The 25,603-nt window shown below is 50.0% G+C and overlaps 1 protein-coding gene across 4 annotated transcripts in view; it reads left to right on the top strand.

Annotated features, from left to right (window-relative positions):
• WSCD2 (WSC domain containing 2) overlaps nucleotides 1-25,603 on the top strand; it is a 98,174-nt gene that overhangs the window by 66,823 nt on the left and 5,748 nt on the right. For 3 of the 4 annotated variants that reach the window (XM_032603606.1, XM_032603607.1, XM_032603608.1), the window contains 5 exons: nucleotides 277-461; nucleotides 13,410-13,531; nucleotides 16,504-16,678; nucleotides 21,064-21,228; nucleotides 22,953-23,153. In XM_032603606.1, coding sequence (XP_032459497.1) covers nucleotides 277-461; nucleotides 13,410-13,531; nucleotides 16,504-16,678; nucleotides 21,064-21,228; nucleotides 22,953-23,153 — 848 coding nt within the window. The remainder of the gene's footprint in view (nucleotides 1-276; nucleotides 462-13,409; nucleotides 13,532-16,503; nucleotides 16,679-21,063; nucleotides 21,229-22,952; nucleotides 23,154-25,603) is intronic. The other variant, XM_032603609.1, reaches the window with a different exon arrangement.

Here is a 25,603-nt window from a genome sequence, read left to right on the forward strand (position 1 = left end):
CCAAAGTCTTCCTTGTTTCCCCTCTTCCAGGGAGATAGGGAGACCCCCACCCCAGTCTCCTTATTCCTCTGGGATCTCCCTGTCTCCTGGAAGCCTCTGTCTCCTGTCCCGTGAGGTCTCCCCTGTCCCCCTTCCATCGTCTGTCTCTCCATTTCCCCTGGGACCTCCTGGTCCCCGGAGCCCTCCCGTCCCCCAGGCCTCCTCCCTAGGTGAGTCGCCCTGTCCCTGGGGTCTCCACGGTGGCAGCTACCCTGGCCTGACAGCAGCCTCCCCCAGGGGTTACCTGTATGCTGGGCTGGAGTTCGGCGCCGAGTGCTACTGTGGCCACAAGATCCAGGCGACAAACGTGAGCGAGGCGGAGTGTGACATGGACTGCAAGGGCGAGCGGGGCAGCGTGTGCGGTGGCGCCAACCGCCTCTCCGTCTACCGGCTGCAGCTGGCCCAGGAGTCAGCCCGCAGGTGTACGTGAGTCAGCCCCTCCCCTCTCTGCCCTCACCCACCTGAGCGCTCACCTGTACCTTCCACGGCTCCCACCGCTCCTAAGCCCTCGGCTGCCCTCCAAGGCTGCCACCATCCTGCCCCAGCCTCACCTCCAGCCACGCCCCTCTTCCTCCTTAACAAACAGCTAGAGCCCGAGCTGGCCTGTCCTTCCTCATTTTCTGAAAGCAGATTGTGTCTAACGATGGTGACGATGACAATGACAACAGCAAACACTTCATTGTTTTCCAAGTGCCTTCTATGGGAGAGCACATCTAATCCTCAGGATGACCCTTGAAATCGCACTGTTGTTCACCCACTCCCATTTTACAGATGAAGAGACTGAGGCTCAATGTCACACAAACAGCAGAGGATTTAAACCAACTCCAGAGCTTATGTCTTTAATGCTCCTGTAGAGAATTTATCCCTCGCCTGCCAGTGCCTCAGTCTTGTTGGAAAAACTCTCCAGTTTCCAAACTGAGGGAGGGAAGGGGATGAATAGCCGAGGACAAGAGCCACCCCTTCTTCTGTGGATATTGTCCCGTTGTCCCCTGTCTGGGTGTTTAATAGCAGTTAATGTCTATTTATCAAGCATCTTCCGTGTGCCAGGCACGTGCTGAGCCCACTGCAAGCCTGATTTTGTTTCCCTTCCCTACAGACTTTTCAGGCAGTTACCATGGTTAATTATCTCCATTTTACAGTGAGGAAACCGAGGCTTGATGAATTTAAGTAAGCCTGCCCAAGGTCACACAGTCTTGTGACCTCAAAGGTGACCTTCAGACCTATACGAAGAGCTAATGGCCTTGACGAAAGACAGAGGGCTGAGGTTTGTCCTGGTTACTCTTCTGATGCAGTCCTGAGGTAGGAATAGGAATCCAGAACTAAGAATCCCGAATTTGAATGCTCCAATGAACCCTAGGGAGATCTTGTTAAAATGCGAATCTGATTCAGCCGGTGAGATTCTGCATTTCTAAGGCGTTCCCAGGTGATGCTAGGTTGCTGGTCCATGGACCACACCTTGAATAATAAGGCCTTAGACCTCCATGGAGCTGACAAGTTGCACCCAGAATGTCAGCCTGCCCACCCAGGTGGATTTGGCAGAACCTTAATGCCTGTCTGCATGCAGAGAAAGGCCTCTTCCGTATGAATGTCATTGTTTATAAGAATTCATTGCTGGTGTGCTTGACACTGTGTTCTGTTTTCCAAACCCCGTGTTTCTGAAGCCCTGTTCAAGCTTTGCTTTACAACGGGGTCCCGCGTGCCACCAGTTTACAAAGTGGCTGATTTCTAGAAACAGAGGCACCATCTGCCTCCCCATCGTTGCCTCAGTTCCTCCAGCTCTGCAGGTCTGGCTGGCAGAGGGCGGGGAGGGTGTGTGAAATCCAGGCTGGATGATGTCCATACAGCAAGTCTCTGGTTTGGCCATTAGTGTAATGAGGTTTTAATTTGATAGCAGATTTATCATCCCCAATACTGATTTCTTTATGCCAATGTTTACATTATTTTGATGGTGACGTTGACCATTTGAAGAGATGGCCTTAAAGTTGTGTGTATTTAGAGGGAAAGCTGATGCCACTAGAACATTCTAGTGGATGATGCTGAGCTAGATAAATTGGGAGAATTGGGCTGTGTATGTCATCAGCCACTATCAGCTACACCTCCTTTTGGTTAATGTTCAGATTGGCTGGGTAATATGAACATTCTCCTGTCTTTCTGTCTCTGTCTCTGTCTCTGTCTCTGTCTCTCTCTCTCTCTCTCTCTCTCACACACACACATACACACACACACACACACACACACACACACACATACACACTATTGAGATCACCTGGTATAATAACACTCTCATGGACCAACAAAGATTTTTCAGTCATCAGGTGAAATATATAAACCTCAACACACCGAGACCACTAGATCCCGCTACAATTGGGTGTGTTTTGCCCTGGTAGCAGTGGCAGGGCTGTCTGGGTGGTGGCTGGTGAGAAACCCCTGAGGCTGATGGGAATGCTGCTGTGGCCCTCAGCTTGCCCACCTCTGCAGTGGTGTTTTGTTCCATCTGAGAAAGGAACCTTTGTATTTATGTCGAAGACGGGGAACCCATTCATTTCTACTGAGAGGGGAGTCCTGGATTCTCTAAGTCCACCCCAGTTGTTCTGAATCGTCGCTGTACAAGGTTGGAAGCTTGGGCACCTTCAGCTGGAAACTCCAGAAGGAAAGCTAAGCCTTACTAATCTCAAGGCTACTGTAGCTGAGATGAGAATGGAAGTGGCTTGGATAAGGAGACAGATGGTTTGTCAAATTGGGACTCCTGGTGGGCTCCCAGTTGGCAGCATGGTATTTGGAGAGAGCATGGGGACTGTTCATTAAACACTTGATTGCTCTCATGTGTATTAGGCATGGAGAGGACAATGGGGAATAAAGCACAGTCCCTGCCCTCAAGGAGACCACCGTCTAGTGGAGAGACAGAGCCAAGACGAGTGGGATCTGTTCAAGCATGGCAGGTATATATAGGAGCCATGGGAGCAACATTTGAGCTGAATCTCATTCTGAGATTTCCAGGTGAAAGGGAGAGTCGTGTATTCAGCCATGAACAAAAGGATCATCAAAGGTGATGTTTTGAATGACCTGTTGGAAGCACCTTCCTCACTGATGCTTCATTTTACGGCTTTAGAAACTGAGGCCCAGACAGCACAAGTGGCTAAACTGAACAGCCCTGCGGGAGGCCCCACAGGAGAGGGCTGACTGACTAAGGCCTTGAAAGATGCATAGCATTTTGCCTGGTGTAAAAGAGGAGGATATCCAGACTCAAGAAATTGCCAAAGGGTGGGGGAGAGATCTAGGCAGAGGGAATAGAGTGTGCAAAAGCTGAGAGGTAATTTCTAGACATGATGGGCAGGCATGATTTTTCCAAGGCCACAGCGCTTCTTAGGGACTGAGCATAGGCTGGAACCCAGGTCTCTGACTCCTAGTTTGAGTGCTAACTCTATATAGTGCTGTAGACACCTTGACCTCTTGTATTGGATTTTGGACCCCATTGCCTCTCTTTTGGGAGTGTTCCTTGGATTTAACTTACCTCCTTTCTTCCTTGACCCCTGACCTCTCCTTCTGCCCTGCATCCCGACTCTATACCATACAGAACATCCAGTGCCTTTGTTCTGACTCAGTGGCTTCCCATTCCTGAGATCTGATTTATACACAAATAAGTCAGAAAGGGAGGCCTTCCACTGGCACACGACGCTAGCATGTATTACATTAGGGAGGGCAATGAGCAAACACTCCAGGAAACAGATATGGTGGAAACCAGATTCCATTTGTAGAGTCATTAGTTTTTATTAACACCGTGTCCTAATTGTGTTTCCCTGAGCAGTGGCACAGAACTCTTCATGATTGTGAAGATCCAAAGGAGGCTTATTATCACCCAAGCATCACTCTGGTGGGGTGTCCACCTTGTGTGGGGAGCCAGCCTGCGTGTTTCCGAGGTGATGGAATGCTCCTATAGTAGTGAGAGCATTAAAAGGCTGGCAGAGCAAATGTCTGCAGGCATCCTGCTATTCTTTCTTGCCACAGACACTCAGGCACACGGACTCTTTGCCCTTGTTAGAAAAGAACCGAGAAATGGACTTCCTTCTTGGTTGGATTACATTTTTTCACAGCAGTTTGCTAAATGTGTCAGCAAGTGTAGCTTCTCCTCCCAGGGGCAGAGACCTGCTGGTGATTTGAGAGTATTATGGCTTTATAGGGTGTTGCAAGAGATTTCATTTGCCTGAAAGATTCTTGCAAGATTCGCATTGCAAGGTTCATTAGAATTACACAAAATATACAATATGTATGTGGGGCCCGTGGGTGGCTGTCCGTGGTGCTGACAATCCTTTAGTGCTGCCTAAAACCCCCATGACTGCAGACCAGCCTCTCCCAGGACTCGGCACTTTTCCCTCTTGTTTTTTCTTTTCTATCTTGGTGAAAGTATTATGAAGCTCATGTTATCACTGAAACAGTAGATCTTGACTCGTGGGTCACACTGTACCTGGTGGCTCTCGTGTACTGTTACTAGTTCTGGCGATTTTTTGTCTTTGAAGGTTCGAAGGGAAACGTTGTGCAATGCTTGTATTTTTTGTTCACTGGTACTCCATTTTAACCAGTTCTGCTGAGAGGAGCCTCAGATGACCATGGAAAGTCATATTGGATGGATGGGCTATGTCTAGCTCCTTCTTTGCCGGGCCTGGAGGCCTCTCCTTTCCCTTGATATATGCCTGGGACCCCTGAATTTTATAATTCATATGGGTCTTCATGTGTTCTGCTGTGTCGGGCCAAGGAGATGTTAGCTAGAGAAGTTTTTCTCCTTCTGCATCATGATGGGGGAGAATTGGTTTGCTCTTCTCCATGAACCGTAATCCAGGAAGGCTATGGGAGCAATGATTGTAGATTTTGAAACCAGGCAGACATTGTTTCTATCCCAACTCCTTCACTTACTTGCTGTGTTGATTTTGGTCAAGCCACTCATTCTGTCTGAGCCTCAAATGCCTCATCTGTAAAATGGGGACAATTCCAACCTTGAAAGATTGCTCTGGCCACCAAGTGAGATAGAATTGAGGAAGCACATAGCACAGTGCCTGTTATGAAGTAGTGGTGATGCACCCTCCTTCCTGAAATGAAAATTCCTCAACTCACTCCGAGTAGCACCCAACTCAAGCTATTTGAATTTCCAACAGCTCACAGGAGCCTCTGGTGATGCCTAAAAATAGCTGGTTTGAATTCTCCTCGGACAGTTAGGCTCTTTGTGTAATTCAATCTCTCTCTGATTATAGGTAGCCATTAACAGCTCCCAGCTCACTGCCTTTCCTCCTCACCAGCATCTTTAATGCAGTAGAGCTTGGCCTAATTACCCAGGGGGTGATGGCCTCTTTCAAACCAAGGAGAACTCTTCCACGCCTGCCTTTAAGCTGATGCCTGGTGGGATTTACCTCATCTTTGTGAAGCCCCAGAACAAAGAGATGATGGACTTCAGAGATACTTGCAGCTGGTTCCAGGATGTTCTTCATCTGCCCCCAGTAAAGGGAGTTGATGAACAGTTGCTCTGCTCGCCTCTTGCTAGTAGAAACTCCAAGCTTCCGAGGTCACGCACCATCCCAGCTGGCCTGGCGACGAAGAGCGGACATTATCAGAATGTGGGGCATGGGCTTTTGTGATCCTTGGACCCCTACTGTGGAGCCTCAGAGGGTTTCTGGGAAATTCAGGTGGCTGGCATGGGGTCTCTGGAGCCCAACCATGTTGGAATTCAGCAGGCCTCCTGCAGAATAGCAGAGAGGTGGGAACCTAGGATGTGATGTCAAATAGGATCAGGGCCAAATCCCTACTCTGCTCCCCACTAGCTGTATGAGCTGGAAAAGTGACCAAATCTTATTACGTCTCGGGGTCTCCACCTGCAAAACAGGATACTAGCATCCTCTACCTCTTAAGTTGTTGTGAGGATTAATTGAGGTGTGATATGTGTAACATACTTAGCACTAACGACATACAGTAAACAGCTGTTATTATTACCTTCGTTGCTATTCTTCAGCAAGGGTTGGTCGTTAGGAAGACACTACTCAGGGTTGCTGCTGCTGTCCACGGACTCTGTACTGCACAACTCCAGGGAGCGCCATTCTCACAGGCTACAGGCCGTGAAGAGCAGTGGCTCTGAACTCTGTGCAGGATTCCCCTTGTGAATCAAGAATGCTCAAAGATCCAAGATATTTTAAGTTGGGTTCTCCCAGAGACAAGGATGTGAGCTCTGGTTTACTTGAATCATGACCCCAGGATGCAGCTCCAGGGGAGTGGAGATGTGAGAAAGGAAAGGGAAGGAGCCAGTACTTGCGCTTTACAAAGCAGGTCACTGCTGAGGACAGCTGAGGCCTAATCCCACCGGGGAGCTGTGGGAGGCTGTGGAGAGCGTGCTTCAGAGATGTCCCATTGGAGGAGCAGGAAGCTGCAGTATTTATCCTCCAACATTCACCCATCATTGGCTGAGGGTGGCTCCCAGGGAGATTAACTCCCTGGCAAGTGCAGTCTGTCCCTCACATACCCTGGGTGTTTACAGTAGGTCACTGTCAGCCTGTACTGGGATGGAGAGTGCCAGGAGTGTATTAATGGGGCACTGATTGTGTCTCCTACCTGCAGTCTAGCCACCCTTCACATATCATGAACGAGCAATGAAGAAGGAGCAGGAAGACACATTGACTGAATCCTGGTAGGTCTCAGGCACTGTGAATGTCACTGCGTCGCCTTCTGTCCCACCTGTGCAGGGTAGAGATAATCATCCCCATATACAGATGAGGAAACTGAGGCTCAGTCCAAGGACACACAGCTAAGTAAGTTGCTGACCCAGGTCTGTCTGAATTCAAAACCAAGGCCCTTTCTGCTGGGCACGAGAGCTTTTTTGCAAACAGGAAGGCATCTACCTACTGCTGTGGAAGTCCAAAATTCTTTGTATCACAGGAAGAGTGTTAGGAAGGTCAAGGGACCCAGGCTGGCCACTTCTCTTTTGTTTTCAGACGTAAGAGAAAAGAAAACCTCTCACCACTGGTGTGGAGAACCGGTGACGCAACCCATTTTACAGATGGAGGAAATGAGGGTAGCAGGAGGATTCAACGTGTTGGCCACCGTGCATGTTCTCAGTGTTCCAATCACCAAGCCATAATGGAGAGCAACCTGCAGAGAGAGGTGGCCTCCAAAGTGTTCCCCAGATCCCTGGGAGTCCGACCTTCCCGTTAGACATCACAGAATTCTCTGTGAATCTATGTGGTTTCCCTCCAAAAGAAGAATGGGCAGGACTGTAGGAAGACCCCACATCCAGCAGGTTTACTGCTCCTAGAACTAACTTCCCAAACCTGTTCCCCTCCCCCCACCACCCCAGTGCACACCTTGACCAAAGAGAGACTCACAGCAGCAGCTTCTGATCCCTCTCTGGCCCTTTAAGGCCTCTGAAAACGTCACCTTACTTGGTATTCAGGGCATTCAGCTCAGCTCTGCTTTCTAAGCCGGGAGGGTCAGGGACTCAGCGGATGCTTAAATGTCAAAGGGAGACCTGTCTCAGCAGAGCTGGGCTTACAGTCTTCCTTCCTCTTCCCACACTTGCAATCTGGCCTCCTGGCATCCAGGAAGGCAGGAGAAAATCATCTGGGGAGAAGCCAGGGTAGGAATTCTGCTTCCTATAAGGAAACAGATTCACAGCTCTTTGCCTGTCCCTTCCACTGTACTGACAAATCTCATTCATGTCCGGCTCTGAATGATCCACCCAGTATTTATGCCTCCATTTGAGAGATGAGAATACTGAGCCTCCGAAAGGAGAGGAGACATGACAAGGTCAGTGAAGAAGGGTGGAGCTGCCTGTGTGCACCGTGTGGAGGAGAGCTGCCCGTTTGACAGGTGAAGATGCCACCTGTCAGGGACGAGAAGCAAAGTCAGGATTAGAACTCGTGTCTCTGAGCCACTGGTCTTCTGCTCCTTGGCCAGGGCAGCTCATCCAGAAAAGTGCCATGGTCCTGGGAAGTACCATGGCCTTCTGGTGTGGTGCCAGGCCGGATGGCCTCTTCTGGAGCCCCTGGGTCAGAGTTGGGCCCTCGGGGCCATCTGGAGATGCGTGCTGATCTGGCCCAAGAGACAGGCATCCAGCTGGGGGTGATAGGAGGGCAGAGCGTTTGGCCAGAGGCCTAGATGAAGAGCCTGTGAGCTCACAGGGCCCTGAGTGATACCCCAGTGCCCTCAGTTACTCAAGGTCACATCTGCAAGAGGATCCAAGGGTGAGCCCCTAATAGCAGGTGACTCCAAAGACTACCATGGGTGGACTCCTGCTCTCACATGCCTACGGTCAGACACACACACTCCTGTACAGAGACCCATATGCAAGGCGTTCTGTGATATGCAGGAGCTGGACCGATACCAACAGTGCACCTGTCTGTGGGCTCCAGGTGGAAGGGTCTCTGTGGTCTTGACACCCTGGGGAAAGACTCAGTCTGGGCTGGACTCCAGCAGAGGGGCCCACCCTCCTGTTCTGCTCTCTCGTGTGGCTCAAGCATGAAGTGGCCTTGCACTGAGGAGACGAAAGTTTTTGTCCGAATCTGGGTGCTGGCTGTTCAGGGGTTGTTGGGAAATGCCCAACCCTGGTGGCATTGGGCCAGTCCAGTGGGAGGCTGGCTGAGGCTCAGCCAGGCCTTCTGGTAGAAGAGGGGGAGCTCTTCTCTCTGGTACATGGTTGCCAGGCAACCCAGAGAGAGCCTCCAAGATTATGTCTCCTCCCCTTGATAAGACTCATCCCGTAGAGGTCCAGTGCACAAGCATACAGTCACAGCCCGAAGCACACAGCCACAGCCCAGTGCCCACTGTCAAGAGACCAGGCAGGCAGGTGGACATACACCTGCTCACACAGGGTCCTAGACTCCCACGTGGACAGACCCAAATGCGCTCAGATGAACCAGGTCCGCGGGGGCACATTTGTAGTCTCAGAGCTCAGTATCCACGCACCCAAATAGGTAGATCTCTACTCACACCATCACAAACCCAGTCGCGCACACACGCGCGCGCGCACACACACACAAGATGCACACACTGCCTCCCTCTCACACACACTGTGCACAGGAGTCCCACCTCCCAGACACACCCTCACTACAACCAGGCCCAAGCTACCCTCGTGGTCTGCATCTCCTGCCCCATTGGTTCCCTCACACCCACACATACCCCCAAACCCCCAATGCCTTCTGCTACAACTCTGTCTTCCCATGCACAGTCCTGGGTTGGGGAGGGTCTCAGACCCCCCAGGGTGGTGGAAGAGGGCTCCAGGAAGGATCCACCCTATAGGATAAAAGGTGGTGGGTGGGCTTTGCACCCCTACAGTGTACCCAGGACCACACCAGTCCTGAAGGGGCCTCCCTTGGCCTCAACCCCAAAACCATTGCCCCAGCTGGGGCCCAGGAGGATTATAAGGTGGTCCCTCGAATAGGGTCCTGGTGGGGAAGGGGCAGGTTAACAACTTGAATATGGTTCTAGAGACTCAGTGTCAAGTTCTAGGCATTTTTAGGTGCTTAAAGAGAATCCAACTCCAGAGTTGAGAGACCCCAGAGTGACAGCCTTTGTGAATGATTAGTGGTCAAAGGGGAGTGAATATATGTCACAGTGTTTTGAAAATGCTCAAACAGGGCCTGGGGGTGGTTCCTTAAAGAGGGACAGTCCAGAGTGTGAGGACTCTGAGCTCAGATGTTCCCAGGTTCGAATCCAGATGCTGCTAGTTGTCAGCTGTGTGACCTTAGGCAAGCCACTTACCCCTCCGAGCCTCTGTTTCCCCTTCTGTATAATGGAGAGAGTGAGACTTTCTTTATAGGAATTAGGAGGATAAAGTATATCAAGTGCTTACACAGTGCCTGGTACGGCGAGAGCATTCGATAAGATCGTCAAGAATGGAAGCATCTCAGACTTAGATTCCAGTCTCAGCTCTGCCTCTTATAAGCTGGGTGACTTGTGTCAAGCGGTTTCAGCCCTCTGAGGCTTGAGTTTCTCCATCTGTAAAAATGGGGATCCTTATACCACCAGAATGATGCAAGGGTTCAACGGGGCCACACGTGTGAACAGTTGAACCTAGTTCCTGGCTGATAGCACGTGACCCATATACAGTGGCTGTGATGATAACAATGATATTATGATATGACTATAAGCATCTAATCATCATAGTAGCATTATTATTATTGGAAGAGGCATAGACTTGGGAGACAGAGCAACTTGGCTTTGATCTCACTCTGTCCTTAGACAGCTTTGTGACCCTGGAAGCCAGAGTGCCTCCTTGAGCCAGCCGTGGCAGCTACTGCTCGTGGCTGCTGCGAAGATTCAGTGGAGCCAAAGCACCCAGCTTGGAGCCTGGCATCCGTGCGGGCTCAGTAAACACTGGTGGAGTCTAAAGAGAAAAGGCGAGTCCCCTTATTTCTGAGAGTAAGGCCAGCATCTCTGCCCTGGGACCTGATTGGCATCCAGCTAACTAAGTTTTCTGGTGACGTGAGGTTTCGTCCACACTGCTTCCGGCTTCTCATCTCATTGCTGTAAATCTTTAGCTTAAACGCCTGACCCCCCTCCGCATCCTCACCTCGTACGGCACATTCTCTGAGCATCATTAACTCTTCCTCAGGGTGACCGATGAAATGGCGCGTCCCTCGGTGCATCCTGGGCCACAGGATGGGAGACTGTCCCGTGTTCCCCCACGGGACACTAGTGCCATTTGGGGTCTGGCAGTTCCTCATTTGGGGGATGGAGGGCTGTCCTGTACAGAAGAGACTGCATAGTCTAACCCCTTCCCTATCTTTTACATGTGGGGAGACTGAGGCCTGGACCACAGCGTCCACCACCATCACTTCTCACCAGCCTCTCGCAGCAGCCTAGAGTGAGAGGTGGGGAATGGAGGAGATGGTGCTGGGTGGCGGGAGCCTGCAGCATGCTCCGGGAATCAGTCATTTAACCCAATTCCAGATGTCTTCTCAGCTTGCTAGACTTGCCTCCACGATGAGCAGTTTCAGGCTACATGGTGCCAGGTGGTAGAGGTAATCACTAGGGTGCCTTTGACAGCTGAGATTTAAAATTTTCATTCCTAGACTCCCTCCCCCCTCCTCCACCATCCTTCTGCCCGGGGAGTAATTTCATATCCTTTTCTCTGCACTTAAATATAGATATATACGTATATGCTAAAAAAAGAGGGCTCCTTCCTGGAGCCCTCTGCCACCACCCTGGGGGATCTGAGACCCTCCCCAATGCAGGACTGTGCAGGGGAAGACAGAGTTGTATCAGAGTTGTTGATTTTTGTAGCTTGCTTCACTTTTCCCCAAGGATTAGCATTGTCTTTCTTAGATAATCCTTAGCACGTTTTCGCTAACAGTGCATCCCTGGTATTGTCACATAACCTCCCCTCTCTAAGCCCTGTGTCTCTCATCCGTAAAATGAGAGTTTACTTTGGACCCTGCAGAGTTCCCAGGAAGGTAAAATGAGATGGCATTCGCAAAGTTCTCAGAAGAGTGGATCACACATAGTAGGTGCTCAGTAAATGGCACCTACTTTTGTGCTCCTGATTTTGATTCACTGCATCAACAGTGTCCTTTATTTTATGTGAAAGCTGTGCTTCTAGAAAAGTGTATACAGCTCAGATTTGAGAACAGTGGAACCCAATTGAAAATGGGCACCATGAGTCTTTAGATAAATTTGACAGGGGCCACTTATAATTTTTTAAATTTGTCTGTATTACATTAAAAAATAACTATGCACTGTCGAAAAAGTTAGAAAAGAGTTTTACAAAAAGGTGGAAATAAAAATTGCCTATATCCTATCAGAGTTCTCCAGAGAAACAGAACCAGTAAGATATATGTAAATATATAAATCAAGAGATTGATTTAAGGAACTGGCTCATGCAGCTGTAGAGGCTGGCAAGCCTGACATGCAGAGGCTGAATTCCTTCTTCTCTGGGAAACCTCGTTTTTTCCCCTCATCCCTTCAACTGATTGGATGTGGCCCACCGACGTTTTAGAGGGAAATCTCTGTTAAGTCTCCTTAAAGTCAACGAACTGTAGATATTAATCCTATCTTCAAAAAACCTTCACAGCAACACCTAGACCAATGTCTGACCAAACAACTGGGCACCATAGCCTCACCAGGTTGACACAAAACTTAACCATCACGTCTGCTATTAAGAGATAACCATGGTTGTTAACGTATTAGTCTGTGTCCCTCCAGAGATTTACACTGAGAGAGAATTTGCGGACACAATTGATATTTTATAATATGTGGAGTTTCATGGTCTCAGTTTTTATTTAACATTCTATCTTGAACACATCTTCATCTCTTTAAAGTAACCTTTAACATCATTATTTTTGATGGGGCATAGAATCCCATTGTGTTGTCATTCCCTACTTTATTTGTCCAGTACTTCATTGTTGGACAACAAGGTTGCTTCCAGTCTTTCACCTGTTAATTTAAATAAATGCTGCAATGAGCATCCTTATTGATGTCTTTGTGTACACCTGTAATGGATGCAAAGGGTACCCACCCAAATCCTCTTTACCACTAATGGCTCACGTCTGCCCCCTTGTCTGAAAAATGACCCTTGCCCCAGCAGCCTTCCAAATGACAGACGTTGGGGAGGGGGGCACATAGGGCTAAGGTCGGCCCCTTTCCTTAAAGTGGGACCAACTCTGTGGTACAGTTTACCCTCCGGGCTGGAGGTGGGACCCAGCCAAGATCACATGCTTACTTAGCTCCTCCCCTGCCCTGTCCTGCTTCTCCTGAGAAGCCATAAAACATTGTCTCAGGTTCGGCTTCAAGTAAACCCAGCTGAAGACAACATCTCTGAGTATTGTTTTGAGGATGACTTCTATTAAAGAGATAGCAACGTCTTCTGAATTTTCTGTTGTGTAGCTGGGATGTTTCCAGATTAGGTTATCTGAAGGGGAATCTCTCCAACAAATCAGTCCCTTAGAGCACTGAGTGGGGCAGAGACTCCCGAGGCCCCGGTTTTTCCCCTAAAGCCCAGGACAATGGGAGGGAGGGGGGCACCCCAGTGCTGGAAGGACGGGCAGGAGAGCTCTGGACCCTTTTCTTCCCTCCGTCCTCAAATGCCCAACCCTCTCCTGATGAGATCACGAAAATCCTCCATGGCATCTGTCATTTCCCTAAATGAAAAGTTGCCACCACCAAGAATGAGAAAGCGAGACATAGGAGTGGTGACAAAGAAAAGGGGATTATAAGGCCCAGCAAGAACATCTCAGTGACCTGTGTTGTTGACAGAGATGCCAGGGTTGAGGACATTCTTTGAATTTTCTAGCTCATGAGTCTCCACTGCGGCTCACTGCGTGACCTTGGGCGAGACTCTTGCCTAGAAGGTGGTTCTCCCAGCCTACATCTGACTAGTTCTTTTCCCTCTGTCTCTCCAGATGGAAGTGCAGTCTTCCGAGGCTGCTTCCGCAGGCCCGACAACCTCTCCCTGGCCTTGCCCGTGACGGCTGCCATGCCCAACATGTCTGTGGACAAGTGTGTGGACCTTTGCACAGAGAAGGTAAGCCTGGTTCTGTGCACGGAGCTCTGGGGAGGGTGGTGTGGAGCAGCTGGAGGAACGGGATGCTTGTCTGGAGGAGCAGCAGCCCAGCTGGGATGAGAGAGGTCATTACTGTGATCTGTGACATGGGGGGAATTTGACTGTTTCATGTGGATCCAAAGGGTAGGAGTTACATGGGGCCCATTTCTTTCCCTCCAAAGAAGTGTGTTTGTTCTAATAGTGAGGACTGCTCAGGAATGAGGGCCATGTGTGAACTGGGCCGAGAAGCGTCTGTAGAAGATTGCCAGGTAAAGGCAAGGACAATCCCACCTTGGGACAGAGTGAGTTCCCCATCACTGGAGGTATGCAAGCAGAGGCAGAGCAGCTGTGGCATACGGAACTTTGGACATTGGATATCAGTTGGACTGGATGATCCGACTGGCTGATCCTTTCTCAGCCTGAGATCCTTGATGGGTGACTGTTTATCCTTCCTCCCAAGCCAGACAGGGAACGCCACAAGAGCAGAGACTGTGGCCTAAAACATTTTGTGACCACTCCCAATACCCAGCACAGAGCTAGGCTCATCGCTGGCATTCAGTGATGTCTGAGGAGCTCCCTCCTCCACTCATGTCTGAGGAGCTCCCTCCTTCACTCAAGGTGAGCTAATTACACGAGGGTCCAAAGGAGAACCACCCTTCCCCAACCACAAGAAGGTGGCTGCCCATTTCATTCATTCACTCAGCTAATATTTGATGAGAACCTGCTTTGTGCCAGGCCCCTGTGCTCAGTGCTGGGGGTGCAAAGTCAACAAGATATGGTCTTTATCCTCCATGATGCTGACATTTGCTGGGGGCCAACTTTGTGGCTCTTCCTGGGTGCTCAGCGTGCGCCCCAACTGCTGAATGCCCCCACCTGCTCTGACTCATCCTGCTTGGCTTTTCTTCCATCAAGTCTCCTAATTCACAAAGCATGTCTCAGGAAGACTGAAAGGATCATCATAGAAACTGCCACTTACCGAGCACCTCCTCCATGCAGCCCTCTGCCCCACGGGTCACACAGTTTACCTCTCACAACAAAGCTAGGTGTTGGGAATTTTCATCCCCATTTCACAGATGACAAAACCAAGGCTCAGACAGACGAAGTCACTTGCCCAAGCTCACAGCGCAAGCAAGTGGCAGAACTGGGACTGACACCAAATCTGTTCTCTTGACTTCTGAGCTACCCTAGAGACCCCACAGAGAGGCTTCCAGGAACCATTCAAGGGCAGCCTAGGCCACTTCAAGTCACCAAGCATTTCCTGAGTGCTTGCTTTGCTCCCAAGAGGCATCCTGGAAGGTCAGGGGCGATGTTCATAAGAATGAAGAAGGTTCGACCATCTTTTTGTCCAGCTTTCTCTCTTGGGCAGGAATCCCCCTCCCATGGCATCCCCTCCAGGTGGACATTCCTCTGTCCTGAGGGCTCTGGAGGAACCTACAGATCAGCCAGAGGCGGAGGACAAACACAAGACAGTGAGGTCACAGGGCAAACCAGTATGGAAGAGGGTCAAGCTGCACATAGGACTGGAGGGAAGCAAAGGTGTGGGCAGGTTGCGTGGGCGGGGTGGGGGGCGACAGGAAGACCCTACTGCAAACCTCCCTCTTCTAGTTTCTTCTAATCTCCTTAGGGCGTCACAGGAGGGAAATTGAGGAGATTAAGTGGACAGGGGTCCAGAGCTGCTTGTGTCAAGTGGTGGAGGGTCTGAAAGACTTAGGGTGTCAGAGGAGGCTTCAACATGGCTAGAAAATACCATCAGTCCCAGCCCAGGTCCACCCACCTGTATCAGCTTCTCTCTGATCTTCGGCTACGTGCTGTAGCTCATATTTAACACCTGTGAGAAATAAACCAAACCTACCTACCATGGCAAAGCTCACCGGAACCAGCCACGGCGGTATGACCTTGGTTTGTTACCACATTATTCCTGGACCAGCTGCCAGGGAGAATTCAGCTCCATGCGTCTGAGCAGAAGCAAGTTGGACCAAGGACAGTCCATTGCCCTCCAGATCTCAGGCCCAGCCTGCTCCCACTTAGCTCTTTCATAGAACAAATAAAACAATTAGGAGCAGCTCTCCCAGCAAAGACTGTGGCTACAGGTAGGTATCAACATCCTCTTTGGCTTAAAAGAAAGAATTCAGACAGCTTTTCCCAAAGCATGGGCTTCATATCACTGTCAGGCACAGAGGATTTACTCTGGCATAATGCATGGCCATAAGAAAAACTTTTCTTTTTCAGTTTTCTTTCAAGACCTCCAGGAGAAAGCTGCTTTTCAGTGCTAAAGTATCTTTAACACCTCTCTCCCCTCAACTAATCTCCCTTTTGCAGGAAAAACAGAGTCGACCCCAGGCTCGAGTTCTTGGCAGGCAGAGTGCCTAGTTAGAATTTAATCACGTGGTTTTGTTTCTGTAGTATTGGGGTTTACAGTATGGAAATGTATGGAAATGATACTTCCCAACCAGTGCTACTTTCAGGAGTAATAAATAGTTCCTTTGAATAGAGAAAGCCCGTGTGCAGCAACCCAACACAGCCAAAAATTATAAATATATATATATATATATATAAATTAATTTTAAAAAGTGACTTGACACATAAAGGAAACAAATGAATAATAGTACAGGAAAGCAAAAAAGAAAATGGTAACTATGTGAGGTGATGGATGTGTTGACTAGCTTGATTGTGGTGATTATTTCACAATGTATACGTACATGGAAACGTCAAGTCGCACATCTTAAATAGATGCAATTTTTTACTTAATTATACCTCAAAAAAGCTGGAAAATATAATAGTACGGGAGGTACGCAGATAGGCAAAATCTTGCTGCTGAAGCTTGGGGACCCTTGAGCTGGGGAGAGTGATGGAGAAGGGGACGATTGGAACGCAAATCCTGTTCTGCATCCAGAGTCTGGGCTGTCCAGGGATTTGGTGACTTTCTTCCCTTTCCTCTCCTGCTTCAACCCCAGGAGTACCCACTGGCAGCCCTTGCGGGCACCGCCTGCCACTGTGGCTTCCCCACTACGCGATTTCCCCTCCACGAGAGAGAGGACGAACAGCTCTGTGCCCAGAAGTGCAGTGCGGAGGAGTTTGAGAGCTGCGGGACACCCAGTTACTTCATTGTGTATCAGACGCAGGTCCAAGGTAAGCCAGGTCTGCCCCGACCCAGCAGACCCCCAGAAACTCTCCCAGCAGCCTCCCTCCCAGAGATGCTCCAGCCAGTCCATTCCAGCCAGTCTGTCAGCAAGAGAACTGTTCAGGCCAGAGAGCAGAGGGCAGAGGGCAGAGGCAGGGCTGGTGAGCGTAGCCAGGCTTAGAGATCCTGCATGGGCAATGGAGGGAGGGCCCCTGGCAAGGGGGATGGTTCTGAAAACCTTCATCTCTATCCCTTATACTGAAGACCCCCTCGGTGGCTCTTCCTGTAATGGGGGCTGTGAGATTGAATGGGAAAACATCTGATCTGGGAGTAGGAGACTTGGGTCTTCAACACAGACCCACTGCATGATCCTGGGCGAGTCGTGTCCCCTTTCTGGGCCTCAGTTTCTCCATCTGTAAAATGAAGCTGTAGATTGTTAGCCTTCCAATTCTAGGATTCTGCAAATTTACCTATAACTTTTTCTTCTCTTTCTCTGTCTCACTCATCCTTTCCGCTTTTATCCTTCTTCCTTTGCTAGTGGAACCCACACTCAATGTTTATCTCCTCTTCCATCTATTGGGGTACCAGACTGTGATGACGATGGTGGTGGTGGTGGTGATGGTAGCACTTAGGGACTTTCTTTGTGCCAGACTCAGTCTTGAGTCCTTCGTATGCATTTCCTCACTGATTCCCCTCAGCTTTCCTGTGAGTCAGGAATAGTCATTATGCCTACTTTACAGGTAGGGAAACTGAGACTCAGCACAGGTAAAGGACTTGCCTGAGGTCATGGTGTTTATAATATTTCTAGATGAAAATCTTTTCTCCTGATGGAGGCATCATGAAAGGTGGTGGCACTTGGAAAGGTGCCTTGCTGGGATGCTCAGCCCAAAGGAAACCCGTGAAGGATTACCCCAATATCTGAAAAAACTGTCCACCTGCGATGTGCAGTCCTATGCCAAGCTTCATCTCATTTAACGATGGGAAGCCTACAGTTAGCCTATGATCAGGATGGTACCATCCCCATTTTACAGATGGGAGAACCAAGACTCAGAGAGATTGAGAACTGGCCATAATCACACATCTACAAGAGTGATTTGCTTTCAGGTCTCTGACTCCAAAGTCCCTGCTAGAAACCTCTGCCCACAGTGCCAAGGACACTCCCCGCACCCTCTGAAGCCTGGAGAGCTAACAAAACACCACTGGGCTAGACCTCCTCTTCATCTCCCAGGAACTAGGCTGCCATATATGGTCGGGCAGGTTGAGCCCTGCACAGGCATAACCTAGAAGAAAAGTAATGCCTGAAAGCCAGCCTGCGCTCTGTCTGTCATGCTGTGCACTCTGGATGGCAGCACATCTGCCCAGAGGAAGGGGAGGGAACCTTTATCTGATTTTTACAAAGGTGCTGTAAGAGCTAGTGGCAGCTTCACCAGCAGCCTGTCCCCTGTTTGGCCTGATGGGGGTACCGGTGGTGGCCAACTGCGGCTGCTTCCATGGCAGCTGAATATTGCTAAGAGCCCAGTGAGCAGAAATGTCTTTAGCCAGTGTGGCCCTTGGCTTTATTTACACTCTGGTGAGAAAGGATGAGTGTTTGTTAGTTTCCAGGAAGTGTTGATTACTCTGTGCAGAACTGTGTTACCCCAGCTTGGGGGAAGGGTCATACCCAGCTTAATTATCCCATGACCATGAACAGCTTTGATGTGGACAGAAGAGACACTGGAGCCTTTTCAATAGCCCCTGATTGATGGGTTTGCTCATTCCCAGTGCCTGGCCCCAGGCCATTACTGGTGTTCAATTTCCCATGTCACACTTGCAGGCCCTACACACTGGGGTGGCTTAAGAGTCATGTGGTTCATGAGGCTGCCAAGAGTCTGGTCCACGATGGCTGCCATTTATTGAGTACCTACTGTGTGCCGGGTACTAAGCTGTTTAGACTGAATTAACTCATCTAATCCTCATAACAGTCCAATGACATAGGTGCTGTTATTATTACCATTTTACAAATATGGCAACTCGTCACAGAGAGGTTGAGGAGCTTGGCCAGAGTCACACAGCTAGGACAGAACAGAGTTGGGATTCAGACCAAGGCAATCTGGGTCCTGAGCCTGCACTCTTAATCTCAGCTTCTCAACATACACTGCAAATACTTCACACGCATTATCCATCTAATCCTGTAAGGTTTATTAGCCCCACTTTACAGGTGAGAAAACTGAGGCTCAGAGAGGTGAAGAGCCTTGTTCAGTGTCACACAACTAGGCCATGATCATCCTAGATCGAAACACAGGTCTGTCTGATTCCAAAACTATATACAACACTGCCTCCAGCATCTGTTTCGATTTGTGGAGCTTAAGAACCAAATAAACTTCCTTTTTAGTGCTGAAAATAACCAGCTTTATCCTCGCCGCCCAGGCAGTATTTGAATGGAGAATTCTGTTTTCAGGGGAAATTGAGGGGCCAGGTTCTTTCTCTCTCCCAACATTTTATTATGAAAAAATGTCAAACCTCCAGAAAAAAATGGAAAGAATTACACAGTGAACCTGCTAGACTTATCCTACAGATTTTACATCTGTCAACATTTTGTTCTGTTTACTTTATCATACATCTCTCCATTTCTCCATCCCTCAATTTTTATTTTTGGATGCATTCCGGAGTAAGTTGCAAACATCATTACACTTCAGTCTGCATATCACTAATTATAATTCAATATTTACTTATGATTTTTTTTTTTTTTTGCAGCACGCGGGCCTCTCACTGCTGTGGCCTCTCCCGTTGCGGAGCACAGGCTCCGGACGCGCAGGCTCAGCAGCCATAGCTCACGGTCCCAGCTGCTCCGCGGCATGTGGGATCTTCCCGGACCAGGGCACGAACCCATGTCCCCTGCATTGGCAGGCGGACTCTCAACCACTGCGCCACCAGGGAAGCCCCACTTATGATTTTTTGAAGTAGCATTTACATAGAGTGAAATGCACAAATTTTTTCTTTTTTTGAAATGCACAAATTTTAAGTGTACTATTTGATGCCAACTGGGTCCTATGAAATCCACACCCCTATCAAAATATAAAACATAACCACTCTCCAGAAAGTTTTGCATCTAGGCTCCTTTTTGCAATGTGTTCCCGTGAAAACCATTCCCAGACACCTACTTGGCTTGATAAAGATGCTTTTTGGTTTGCTTTTTTCCAAAATCTGCTCTCCTCTGAACAAACAGATTAAACCTGCATGACGGGGAAGAGACCTGGTCTCTGGCTAGCAGCATCAATACTAAGAGCTCACAGCATGTGAGCCCTGTGTTAACACTCAACACCCATTCTCTCTTCTAACCCTCCTAACCAACCCCCAGGATGTCATCATTATCAGCATTCCCATTTTACAGGTGAGGAAACTGAGGTTTATTCAGATCCATCATTTTTCCAAGGTTACCCAGCAAGGAGATGGCAGAATTGGAATTTAAATTTAGGACTTCAGACTTTTCCCTTGAAGGGCTATTGTGAGAAAGCAAGTAAGGATAATAAATGTTTCTTGGATGAATGGATGGATGGATGGATGGGTAGATGGATGGTTAGGTGGATGCCAGATAGTATGGAAAGTGCCAGTAAATCAGCAAAGGACAATATGGGCAGGGTTTCTGACTAAACAAATAATTATTTGAATTACAGTAGCAGAAAGTAATACAAGAGAGATGGACATAGTACACTAATGATAGCCCAGGGAGTCAGAGAAGGAAGGGAGGGAGGGAAGGAAGGAAGGAAGGAAGGGAGGGAGGGAGGGAGGGAGGGAGGGAGGGAGGAAAGAAGGAAGGAAGGGAGGAAGGAAGGGTCCAGTTCAGCAGAGAGCAGGATAATAAGCAGTCAAAGGCAGGTAGGAGGCAGTGAAGGCTGAGGGACCAGTGCACCTGAAGCTGCCAAGTCAGGAAGGAGCAGAGCACGGATGAGACAGTGAAAGAACCAAGTGGCTGGCAGGTGGGGGAGTTTGAGGGGAGGGCATGTGGGTGGCGTGAGCCTGGGAGGATGCAAGGACCAGGCCACACGGGGCTTGAAGGTCAAGATAAAAACCTTGGACTCAGTCCCATGCAGATGGACGGCATTTGTGAGTTTTAATCTGGAGGCAGGTGTGGGGGTGATAAGAGACTCAGTGGGACAGGGGAGAAACTGAGGCTGGAGAGAAGGCTCATCCTCCTGGCTGACTTTTATTGAATCCCTACCATGTACTTATCCTTTTTCATATATTATCTCATATAACCATTTTCCCATTTCCAAATGAGGAAACAGGCCCAGAAAGCACCGGGTCGCACAGCTGGGACGTGGCAGGGATGGGACTCACACCCTGGTCCCTTCTAAACAGGCTCCTTCTGATGTGCCCCTGCCACTGACCCCTGTCTGTGCCCTGCCCTTTGCAGACAACCGCTGCATGGACAGAAGGTTCCTTCCAGCCAAGTCCAAGCAGCTCATCGCTCTGGCCAGCTTCCCAGGTGCCGGCAACACGTGGGCTCGCCACCTCATCGAGCTGGCCACCGGCTTCTACACCGGCAGCTACTACTTCGACGGTTCTCTCTACAACAAAGGTGAGGAGGCGGAGGGGAACAGGGAACGGGGGCAGGAGCTCGGGAAGGACCCCCTGGGAGGGCATGGGAATACCCCTTCCTGAGCACCTACTATGTGCTGCTCAGCTCACCTGGGCATGTTTATCGAGACCTACTATATGCTTGGTACCTTCCCTTCACTTACATCCCACAAACATTTCCTGAGTATCGTGTCCTGGGTACCTCACCTGCTTCCGTCAACATTAGACACTTATTAAGCACCTACTATGTGCCTGGGACCTTCCCTCCATTTAAGTCATTCCTTCAGCACTTACTGTATGCTGGGCACCTCATACAGGAAACTGAAGCCCAAAGAGGTGACACGATGTCCCAGATCACTCATTTGAGTTGGAAACACAGCCAGTGTCTTGAAGGTCTAGTATTGATACATTAGCATTCTAACTGGCTTCGAAGAGCCCATCCAAATGCCTTAACTCTCATGGGCATGGGAGACCAAGATGGAGAAGAGCACAGTCTTGGGCGGCAGGATGGCTTAGCTTTGAACCTTATTCGCAACCCCTACAAGGCCCTCATGGCAGAGTTCAACCGCAAGTATGGCGGACACATCGGCTTTGCTGCCCACGCCCACTGGAAGGGCCTCTCGCTAGCTCTGTAACTTGGGCAAGTTATTTGCTCTCCCTGGGACTCAGTTTCGTCATCTATCAAATAAAACCCACAAAGGATTATTGAAAGGATCAGTTGTCTACTACATGAAAAGGGCTCAGAGCAGTGTTCAGCATGGTGTCGGTGCTATAGAAGCATCCTCCGGCTACCCAGAATGGCTTTCAGTTCCTCAGCTTTTGAAATGAGAACCTGATCCGGTCCCTCCTTCCTTTTGCTTAATTCCTTTTAAGGGCTGTGTAGTCTTTCTGGTCCAGTACTAAAACTCTTCATCACATCCCCCTCTTGCCCTCTGCTCTCCTGTACCAGTCGCTCATGTGCGACACATTTCTTCCCACCCACCACAGGACCTTTGCACCTGCTGTTCCCACCACCTTTCCCTCCTCACTTGGGTTGGTAAATTCTTCCTCGTCCTTCAGTTCTCAGCCTAAGCACCCCTTCTCCCAGGAAGTCTTTCTGGATGCTGCCTGACTAGGTCAGTGACCTTGGCCAGGCTGGCTGGGCTGCTCAGCTGCAGACTGCAGGTTGGACCCGTGTCTGTTCCATGGGTCTCTCACCATCTGGGACCAACAGGCTTCCAGGGCATGTCCTTCTCACAGTGACAGCAGAAACACACAGAGTGAACAGAAATGTGATGCATCCTGAGACTTTGGCAGAGACCCATTTCCGCCCTCAATCCGCTGGCCAAAGCCAGTCATACGGCGTGCCCCGCATCAGTGGGGTAGAGATGTAGACTCCACCCAAAGAGGGATCCTCCAGCACATCACTGTCAGGCCCCTGTCGTGGCACGTAGGCATGCTTACTCCTCTTCTGAAGCTCTAACCACGGCAGTGACTTTACATTGATTTGTGTCGCTATTCAAATTATCTGGCTCTCAAAAGCTAAGACCCATGGATGTTTTTGTAAATCATTTTCTCCCTGCACAGTGCCTGGCATGTAGTAGGTGCTCTATAAGTACGTGAGTAAATGAATGAGTAGACAAATGAACGTCTGAGGATTCCTGAAGGGGTCCAGGAGGGGGTGGGGTGGACCTCTTGTCTCCCTCAGCTCAGTGCCACGTTCCCTATTCCCCTGGTTGTGGGAAGGGTTTAAAGGTGAGCGGGACCACTGGCGCAGCGGGAGGACCATCTGCATCAAGACGCACGAGAGTGGCCAGAAGGAGATCGAGGCCTTCGACGCAGCCATCCTGCTCATCCGCAACCCCTACAAGGCCCTCATGGCGGAGTTCAACCGCAAGTACGGCGGACACATCGGCTTTGCTGCCCATGCCCATTGGAAGGGCAAAGGTACTGCTTTGGAGTGGGGGGGGTGGAGCCCTAGGGTGTAGAGGGCAGTGCGAGGGGCTAGTGCTGTCTCCTGCCAGGAATCCAGGAGGGCATCCTTGAGGGCATGTGTGTAAGTGTCCAGGTCCTGCTTACAGATGAGGAGGTATGCTTTGCACATCCCACCATACCCACCAGCATCACCCTCTGTGAGCTAGGTTGTTACCGTGGCACAGTGGTTAAGGGCATGGGCTCTGGACCAAGACTCCCTGAGTTCAGATCCCAACTCCACCACTTCCTAGAAAAGCGCCTTCACCTCCATGAACTTAGATTGTCCTGTTTATAAAGCGGAGGTAGTAAAATCCAAGAATTTAACCCTTTAAAAACACTCAGTGGACCCTCGTATTCAAGAGCCCTTTCCTGGGATCTGAATCCAGCCCAAGGTCAGTGGCTGAGTGGCCATGAGGTCACCTGTGAGCTCCTAAGATCATCATTCTATGAAACCCCTGCACTACTCTGGATTGGAAAACTCAGAGAGGTTAAGTGACTTGCCCCGGGTGTAGCTGGGAAGTGACAGTGTCAGTCTCCGAGCGCTAAACTTCATTCAGATGATCTGAGTTTGATGTTCACCTCTGGTGCTTAGTAGATTCCAGAATGGAAGAACGTCTCAGTACAGAGCAGCAGCCCACAGTAGTGGGGAGAGCTCCGAAGTCAGACCCAACCTCCTCAAAATCCCATGTCAGTTATCACCCATATCTCCATGACCACAATGAAAGTCACCTCCATGCGTGACCAGAATGTCAGCAACACCCCAAGGTGAGAGACAGCCTGGTAGCTAATGCCAGGGTTAGGTTCACACAGTTCACCCTGTGTCATGGATGGGGCAATCTAGTTTCAGGGAGGTGAAGGCACTTTTCCAGGAAGTGGTGGGGCAGGGGTTTGAACCCAGGGAGTCTTGCTCCTGAGCCCACACCCTTAACCACTGAGCTATGATAATGAGTTAGACTGAACGTCAGTGGCTACAGATCCACTCAGAGCTCCTGATGCCAAGTAAGTACTCTGTGAACGTGAGCCCAGCCGACCTCATCCAGCTTCAAGGAACCAGGCTGCTGCAGCCTCTAGGCCCAGGGGTGCTTCCCACTCCTCCAAACCCTCCCCCTGGCCCCCAGCTGCTCCACGCTCCAGCCCCTCCCCAGAGAGAACCGGAGCAGGCAGGACAACGTTAACTCAGCCAATCACATTCTCAGCACTGATGTCATTGATGAAAACTCTTGGGCCTGCCTGACCAACTGTGCCCTGGGTTCCCAGTTTGCTCAAGGGGCCTGTCTGTCCCTTCCCCTGCTTCACCCCCTCTCTCAGTGAGGGGGTGGAAGCTTGGACAGGTGATGACATTTGTTCCCAGGGGTAAAGAGACCTCTGAATTATTTATTTGTAGAACAATCAAAAATGACCACTGTTTGGGGCCAGGCTGAGAAGTCTGCAGGTGCCAACGGCAGGATCCTGTCCCAGGAGCAGATGTTCTGCTTGTCAGGCTGGAAAGGACCTGGGAGATCGCTGAACCCAGGCGTCCTCAGCCCCAGCAGCACATCAGAATCCCAGGATGTGTGGAAGTCCCAGTTCCAAGGCTGCACCCCAGACGATTACTGGAGTGGAGCCTGGGCACTGGTATTTTTTAAAGCAGTGTGCAGGCAGGCCTGAGAACCACGGCTTCATTCTCTATTAATGGGGAAAATGAGGCCCAAGAGAGGCAGGGCCTGCCAGAGTCACTCGGGCACATAATGGCAGGACTAGAGTCCAGCTCTCCACCTCCCAAGCATCCTACTGCCCCAAGTAAAAAGGGAGGGAATTCACTTGGGAAGCTCATATGGGACCAGGCATTTAGCAATAATTATCTCATTTAAATCTTCTAATTACCCGAGGAGGTAAGAAGGGCTGCCACAATCACCATCCCAGGAAGGGAGCGAGTCGTGTGGCGGAGGCCCCAGGAGTTGAGCGAGCTGAGATCCAAAGCCAGGCGTTAGCTACCAGGCTGTCTCTCACCTTGGGGTGTTGCTGACATTCTGGTACATTCAGAGGCTCCCCGCTCCTGGCATAACCCCTCGTCTCAGGTTTAGGCAATTTCCTAATTCCCAGGAGCCACCTTGCCTCTTCCTTATTCAAGACAGTTGGGAGCTTTAAAACCAAAGATAAGGGAGGTGTCAGGACAGGCTGAGCCCAGAGGCTGCAGGGGATGGGAAAGAGGAGATTTCAGGACACACACCTCCTATGGGGGGCCTGGGGCCCCCTCATTAGTCTGGGTTGGGAGGGACCTTCTCCCAGTGCTTCCTCCCAGGCCTGACCCAGGTCTTCAAGTGCTCTGCCTGAGAGCCTTCCCCAAAGAACCCCATCCCCACGGACCCCACCCACTCATTCCTCTCATTTGCATTAACATCTGACCCTGTAGGCACTTGAGTTTGAGACCCTTGCCTGCTCCA

The sequence above is a fragment of the Phocoena sinus genome, chromosome 14 (genome assembly GCF_008692025.1).
Source record: "Phocoena sinus isolate mPhoSin1 chromosome 14, mPhoSin1.pri, whole genome shotgun sequence".
Classification (NCBI taxonomy): domain Eukaryota; kingdom Metazoa; phylum Chordata; class Mammalia; order Artiodactyla; family Phocoenidae; genus Phocoena; species Phocoena sinus.